This window comes from Limulus polyphemus, unplaced genomic scaffold, assembly GCF_000517525.1.
Source record: "Limulus polyphemus unplaced genomic scaffold, Limulus_polyphemus-2.1.2 Scaffold173, whole genome shotgun sequence".
NCBI classification, from domain to species: domain Eukaryota; kingdom Metazoa; phylum Arthropoda; class Merostomata; order Xiphosura; family Limulidae; genus Limulus; species Limulus polyphemus.
Genome location: NW_013665783.1, coordinates 173,473 through 181,734, shown reverse-complemented (window position 1 = coordinate 181,734; position 8,262 = coordinate 173,473). Strand labels below are relative to the sequence as shown.

The following is an 8,262-nucleotide window of genomic DNA, read 5'->3' as shown; positions in this document are numbered from 1 at the left end:
CGTGTGGGCGTTATAATGTGACGGTCAATCCCACTATTCGTTGGTAAAACAGTAGCCCAAGAGTTGGCGGTGGGTAGTAATGACTTGTCTTAAACTGCTAAATTGGGGACGGCTTCCTTTAGTACGAAATATCGTAAAGTCCAAAACTTATTTTGTTTCAGTATTAGACAAAAAGGTATATATATATATAGCAGTTTTTCCGTGACATCGAACATAAAAGTACCGAAATGCAGGTCTACAGAACTGAAGTGTGTTACTAAATGACAACTTGTATACCAAGATAAAATCGATGGGTTTTACAGAGATGCCACAATACCGGTAATTTGCTACTTCCGGCATGTTTTCTAGGTAGGCCGTTATTTGCAGTCTATATTATAGATACTCTTGCCATTCATCGAGTCTGGGTAATAGAGATTATTTTATCGGCGTCTGATACAGATGTTTATATGTCAGCATTGCAAGGGCTGGTTTAGGTGGCACTTTTAGAACAATAATAAAAAAATGACAAAACACGAGTATTCCATTGATATCCGAGAGAGAGTCTGAATATGTGTAAAATCATGAAATGTAATTTTAAATTATTATAAGGAGAATATGACTCTTTGAATATCCCGAAATTACCACTTTTTGTTTTTGTTTTCGTGTGGATGTTATTTAAAATAAAATTACTTCATGCATCTTTTTTTTTCTAAAACTTAAAATTCTGGCGAACACGTGCAAAAAAAGAAAATGAGAGAGAGAGAGAGTGAAAGAAAGAAAAGACAGGAGATCTATATCAACACACTCAAAATGCTTAAAATTATAACACCTATTTTTTTTTTCGTTTTGCCATCAAACAGAGAGACGAAACAGAAATTCCTGTTTATTGATTTTACATTACACTGGTGTAAGAAGTTTAGGTAATAAACAGAACATAAAGAGAAAATGGAATAAATGTACAGTATCATCTTAGTGATCCTTAGTTTTAAAGTTCATAATCTCATACCATGAAAAACGGTTTGTATGCTATTTTAATGTATGTTGGCCATATAATGCTATGGCGATTCAGGAGCGTTTATTTGGAATCTGACCAAACTTTGGCACAGACAGAAATGAATAGCAACACATAAATTTTTTTTTCTTTGACTATGTTATCTTTAATGTATATTTTAAGAAGTAGGTTTACTCTATGTTACTAAGAAGTGTCATTGGCCAGTGATTCACGATAAAAACTTTAATTAAAAGCTCGTATAAATACAGTGACGTAAGCTACTCTGTATGCACGTAAGCGTTTGTCTATATCAATTTAAATAGTTCGATCCAAGTCCTGCCCAGTTCAGTTGGAAGATGGTAACTATTTTAATAAGTAAGCTTCGGTATCAAAGTCGATGACATACCAACCTTACAACCGCCAGATTTAGCTAGGTTGGCTTCGTATTTCTCCCAAATGGAAAGTAGTTGGAATTTAGCCATATATTTCTGGCAGTGCTTCACCGAAGAAAATGGTCTCTTGCATGGTATTGTAGCATCTCTACTATAAACCATTAACAATGAAGAAAATATCAGGTTTTAGAATTTACTGTATGTCGTAATTCTTGTTTTCTGGTATTCTTTAGCAATGTTACTAACTTTCAGAAAGTTGAGGTCGTTTCTAAGAAGTTTCCCCTCCCTCACAGTCCTGTTCTTTTTTTTAGTTGTTCGGAATTCTGTTCATGCGGTATTTTGAAATAATTTTCTCGAGAAACACTGTTTGAATACACTCCCAGATAAAACGATAAGTCATGTTTGATTGCTTAGTTGAACATTTTACCGTAAATGTACGAGTGATTTGGTATATGTTTATTTGAATAAAATGAATAGTTTTTAATCACAGCTTTTGTATTTAATATCAGAACTAAATTAACATATTTCTCAACAAATGATATTGCATGCCCAGTTTCTAAGTTAAAAGTATATTGAGAAATTCACTTGTATTTATAACAGATTTTTAAAATATAGTCTCTCCTCCCCCACCCCGGCGGCAAGTCTACAGCTTACGAAGCTAAACTTAGGGTTTCGATTCGATACCCGTGGTGGGCAGAGCACAGATGGCTTCTTGTGTAGCTTTGCGCTTAACAACAACCAAAACAAACCCTGTATGAGCGCCAGAAGGGCAGCAAAATTGGGGGAGGGGGCAACCATGTGGGAGCTCTCACCATAATTTATTTGTTTCTGTAGCTCATGTAATACTTCTTTGAAATGTTATCAACCGAATAAAATCGACAATACTGTATTGTGGTCATACATTATATATAAATTTATTTTGTCATTGTTTGTAAACATAACCACCCCTTTTTAACTAATGTAGCCCAATTACAGTTTTGAACCAAATGGGGGTTACTTGTATATTGTTTGGAAAGAATAAATTTTACCCGAGCCCAGGTGAGTAAAATTGGGTGTATTGGCGAAGTTCTTTTTAGTTCTTGAGACAATGTTTTGGTCTCTATGTATTATCGTACGTATTTTATGTTTAACTAATCTGCACTGTTAAAATAGAAGAAACTTGCGTTAATTCGAAGTCTTATTGAAAATCAAATTTATTTGTTTCAAGGCTTCAAAGTGAGTTTTTTTCGTTACTTTAAATCCAAGGTTGAAACTGGAATAGCAGCAGTAGTGTGTAAAACGCAGCAATCCTAACACAATGGTATTTAGGCATGATAGTGGCTTCTGCAGTATAGGTATAAACTTTTGGAACAACAGCAGTGATGATGAAAGAGACTTGTATTTTCTCAGGTTTAGTTTAAAAAAAAATGTGCCAAGAAAAGGTTTTAATTAGCTATTTCCAGTAGCAATATTTGTCCTATTATATGGTACTTATTCTCAATTAGCCTTATCAATGTTTGTTTGGGTGTGTTAACTTTTGAAAAATAGAAAATTAATGTATTAATATCACCATTTCTTCCAAGCCTTCCAGCACATATATATATATATATAAAGTTACAGCATGAATAAAAAAAAAAGAAACCAGTCAATGGAAGCTGTTTGAAATCTCGAACCGACCAGGAAAAGAACTCGGAGGCACTCGGCTCTTCTTCGGTGAGTGACAATTTCTGGAAGTACTTCAGAGAAAACTGATGTTATCAACAATACAAAAATATCCTGTGACACTAGAAAAAGGAGGGAGAGAAAGAGATTAGAGGGGGAGGGGAAACAGCTAATCCCCGAGTCTATTAAGATTGGTAACATGTTACAGCTGGAGGTGGGAGGTTACTCCAAATGTTTTTGGGATATCTTATTCATTCATGATGACGTCTAAAAAAAATGGGGGGGGGGTAAGCTTTCTTCTGTTTAAACTATTTTTGAAATGTAGTAAGAAATAAGATATAAAATTTCAAATTAAATTGATTTTTTTAAGCACCAGTTAACCTTGCTCTGACTTGACCTTACTATTTAACTAGGTTATGTTCATAGCTACCTCACAATGCTTACTAGTTTTGGGTAGCTTGACAGCATAGATAATATGACATAAGGAAAACTTAATATTTTGCGTCACAATGACTTTATGGTAGTTAACAAATATATAAATTTGAATGCGTTATTTATATCATTTTAAAAGTTTGCAGAATTAAGACTATTTTTATACGTTATAATAATAATAGTAATGAATTATTTCTATTGAGATTTTAAGGCTACACTAAACACATTGCCTTCATTTTTACAGGTTAGATATATGATCTATTTAACATTTATAAAGTTGGAATATCGTCACATTTGTGGTAAACTGGTGGACGGAATCGCACGAGGGCTTAATTTTTAGAATTTTAGCACAAATCTACACAAAGACTATTTGCGCATATCTGTCCCTAATATCCAACTGACAGTTTAGAGAGAAGGCACATAGTCAATACAATTTGCCGCAATCCCTTGTCTAACCAAATAATGGACTTTGACGGTCACTCTTATAGCACACCCATGGCTCCAAAGTGCGGAATGTGTTTTTGTGGCAAGATAATACGAACCAAGGCCCTCGTATTCATGGTACAGGTACGCTAACAACTAGGCCACTCCCGTACCATTACACGAAAAAAGCTCATTTCAGTATACGAGGGCTGGCATGGTCAGGTGTTTAGGGCGCTCGACTCTCAATCTGTGCGTCGCTAGTTCGAGTCCCCGTCACACCAATATGCTCGCTTATTTAGCCATGGGGGCGTTATAATGTGACGGTCAATCCCACTATTCGTTGGTAAAAGAGTAGCCCAAGAGTTGGCGGTGGGTGGTTATGACTAGCTGCATTCCCTCTAGTCTTACACTGCTAAATTAGGGACGGCTAGCGCAGATAGCTTTGCGCGAAATCCATAACAAACAAACAAACATTCAGTATATAACGTGAAAACGGAATAACATGAAAGTGTAATAATATTAATGATAATAGTTCAAAATCGGTCCACTGCCACAATTCAGTTTCATATCATGACACAAGCGTTACAAATGAGTACTACGTGGTATTTGTTATGACTTGGAGTTGTTGAGTCATATTCGTTCAAGAATCTTGTAAAGATACACACATTTTATTGATATGTTTTAATTGGAACTTGGGAAAGTTTTTTTTATCTATATTTAGACACCATCATTTATAACTTACAACGGTACATAATGCCATCTTATGTTATGTTTACATCAATTGCACAAAGGGGGATAATGTCACCTTATGCTATGTTTACATCAATTGCACAACGACGGATAATGCTATCTTATGTTATGTTTACATCAATTGCACAAAGGGGGATAATGTCACCTTATGCTATGTTTACATCAATTGCACAACGGCACATAATGCCATCTTATGCTATGTTTACATCAATTGCACAAAGGGGGATAATGCCATCTTATGCTATGTTTACATCAATTGCACAAAGGGGGATAATGTCACCTTATGCTATGTTTACATCAATTGCACAACGACGGATAATGCTATCTTATGTTATGTTTACATCAATTGCTCGGGTAATGAGTACACGTGGAGGAATGTGTAAAATGGTGTAGGGAGGTAAGTGCCAGCGCGAGATTTTTATTTGTGTGGCAACCGATTCCAATCTACCTTCGTCCAACCAATAACAGAGCGCCGCTAATCATGTGCTCTAAATAAAATTTTATCTCAGTTACGGTGACTCTTAAGAACTAGCGTGTTTGAAGGTAACAACTATTTCTAGGATGAATGCTACAAGCGTGTTTGAAGGTAACAACTATTTCTAGGATGAATGCTACAAGCGTGTTTGAAGGTAACAACTATTTCTAGGACTAATGTCTTCAAGCGTGTTTGAAGGTAACAACTATTTCTAGGGCTTATGTCTACTAAGTACGTTATTTTATTTCTCTCTTCAGTAATAACACAATTAGAAATATCACTTTTTAAAATCTTTAATTTTATTCAACACAAAACTTTGAACCAACACTAAATCTTTCATGATCGTGTTAGTAAAACTAATTGAACGATATAAATATCATGAACAAGTTCGAGACATTTGCTTTCTGCCTCGAATTTTCAACATTTCGGTTAGAGTTAAAATTCACGACAATTACACACAAAAATAACAACAACAAAAAGCGGTTTAACATAATTCAAGAAATGTTTGTCCCAATACATTTCCAATAGAAGTTCAAGCGCAAGAGATATTGTACACTTAATAAAATCACGTGTTTTATATGTAAAAAAATGGGGCCCTAGTATTTTAATACTCAATACCACAAAATAATGCAGAATTTTTGGAAAAAACAGTGGTATTTTTGAAAAGTGCCCTCTTGTGTTTGATTGCTGCATAAGCTCTACTTTTGTATAAGCGTACTTCTAATAAACTGCTCATAGGGATTATTTTTATGCGTGTGCATATATATAAACACGATTTGGTTAAAGCTATATTTCTTTATTTTTTATTGCCAAGTTTAAATATCACACATCCAATTTGTAAGTTATTTTGGACAGCTTGGCTACAATACAAGATCAACGCAGTAGAATATGACAAAATAAGTAACCGTTTTCTATATTTAAAACCAAAATACATCAACCTACATTTCAATACAAACGAGCCATGATAACTGTAACAAAAAACAAACTATTTTCTTGTTCTGTTTGCTGTAAATATGGATTACAGAAGACCTACACAGATTTACTTGTAATGCAATGTACAGTGAGTTCATTTAATGATTATATAAACATGTTAAAGGTTTCTTTTCCTCTTCACCAGAGGTGAAATTAAAAAGAGAATCTGTGACGTAGAGGCCTAACGCATTCCTTGATTGGCCGTACCCTCTGCTGTAGACTATATGCTGAAATAAAACGGACTCAAACCCTATAGATAATAATTTCAATTTATTTATGTAAGTTCATTGTACTAGTTGATCGTGTGGTCGGCTCCGAATTGCTTAAAAATAGTATGTGTGTGAATAAAAAAACATTGTATTTAAATTATATGTATGTAATATGGCTGGGGGGGGGGGGTAGTTTTAACCTTTAATTTTAATTACAAAAAACGTTGATTTCTTTGCTTTTTGTCATTGAGAATTTAAATCTTTGATCATTACTGAAATAAACTAATAGATTTCAAATAAGGCCTGCTTCATTATTCAGATTATTAAACTCGGTAAATCAGTCTCCTTACATGTACACCTCTGTACCAGCTGACTATAAGGAAGACCACGTACATCCATCCATCCTTGTATTGGTGAACTACTTTACAGGTTTAACGAAATACCGGTGAATTGCTTCAGGAACTGAGCAGACTTCATAAGGTCACTCCTTTTCTAAACCCTTTTTTATTACTCCAGCCAAATCAAAGTTTATAAGAACGTCTTTTTTTTTTGTTGCCATTAACATGGACAACTCCAAGTATTCGTGGCATGCCCTACACCTCAGTCGATTTATAATAAACTTCAAGGTGTAAAAGCTTATTTCACAGGCAACTTGTGTGAAAGAGTGAGTTGATAAAAACTTGTAGGCCAGGCAAAAAAAAATTGTAATGCCACAAAAATTGATGGCAACAAACATTGAAGTTCATACATGTCAAGCATGGCTTATTCACCAGTTTCATTTCTGTGTCTTCATCACGCTCCTTTCTCTTGTCTTCTCTAAATGGTCCTTTTTCCATCTTGACCACGTATCCTTCTAGAACTAATCTCGTTAGCTTGTCCCAGTGCAAAATTAAGCTTATCAATTTACATCATAAATTTTCCACTGTTGCTCTCCCATCAAACTTAAGCTAGTTTTTTTATTCTTAAATCTTCTAGTGCCAGTGTCTGAAGCCAATGGTTTATTATGTCCTAAAAATATTTAGAATTCAGACCAACAAGGCCAGCAAAGTTTTCCATAGCAGAGAAAACGACGATGTATACTGTCGTTAGTTGTATCAACGATTGCGTTGTGGACTTGAATTCTATACGTTGTAAGAGTATCAGATTATTGTTCATCGTGAGCGGACTGGTTTTCTTCTTCCATATCCTGTTTTCAGGTAGAGTTACCTGCACTTCAATTTCATAATATTTCAATTATTGCAGCTTATCATTTGCTTACTCTACAAGATTATCTGCAGCTTTCTTAATTATGTCAAACGTTCTGAGCTCCTCCTGTGTTCCAGCTACCGTTTGATGAACTTCTTTTTTTTTTTAAAGAAATCCATTCTGTTACTTTGGAGGTATTTTTACAACGGTGAAGTTAATTCAAATATGTGCGTGGAAATTTTAACTGTTACATATTTATAAACTTTCATCTTTACGCGCACGTCGGTTGTAGATCTGTGGTTGTCTTGAATCCTTTTACAATGCCTTTTACTAATTCGAGTACTTTCTGCCTTTTTTTGCACTTGTTCCCAGCATCTGGACATTTGATTATGAAATAGTAAATTATCGATACCCACACTACTAATCTAAGTAACCTTCAAAACGTAAACTTCTCTACAGCCTCTGTGCATGAAGTTTTTTATTTAATGTTCTTCAATCCTTTGAATGTCTCCAGTCTTTCATTCCTTCAGTGAACGTTATTTTTACAGAACTCTTAGGAAATGTAAGGCAGACTGAGCATTTTGTTCCACGAAGTAGGTCAGACACTTTATTTATTGTTTTGGGAGATGATTAGAATATCAAGTGAGCTGATGTGCATTAGAACAGGCAAGCTAGTTGAAAATAGACTTTTGTTTCTGGAATTTCGCGCAAAATACCATCTGCGCTAGCCATCCCTAGTTTTAATGTGACAAAACTAGAGGAAAATAATGGTTGGAGACGGCTTGAATGGGTAATGAAGAAAAACTTTAATAT

General features: G+C 34.7%; 1 protein-coding gene across 3 annotated transcripts in view; it reads left to right on the top strand.

The window, feature by feature from the left end:
• LOC106478017 (AT-rich interactive domain-containing protein 3C-like) overlaps positions 1-8,262 on the top strand; it is a 103,011-nt gene that overhangs the window by 32,379 nt on the left and 62,370 nt on the right. For all 3 annotated transcript variants that reach the window (XM_022381539.1, XM_022381540.1, XM_022381541.1), the window contains one exon: positions 2,980-3,054. In XM_022381539.1, coding sequence (XP_022237247.1) covers positions 2,980-3,054 — 75 coding nt within the window. The remainder of the gene's footprint in view (positions 1-2,979; positions 3,055-8,262) is intronic.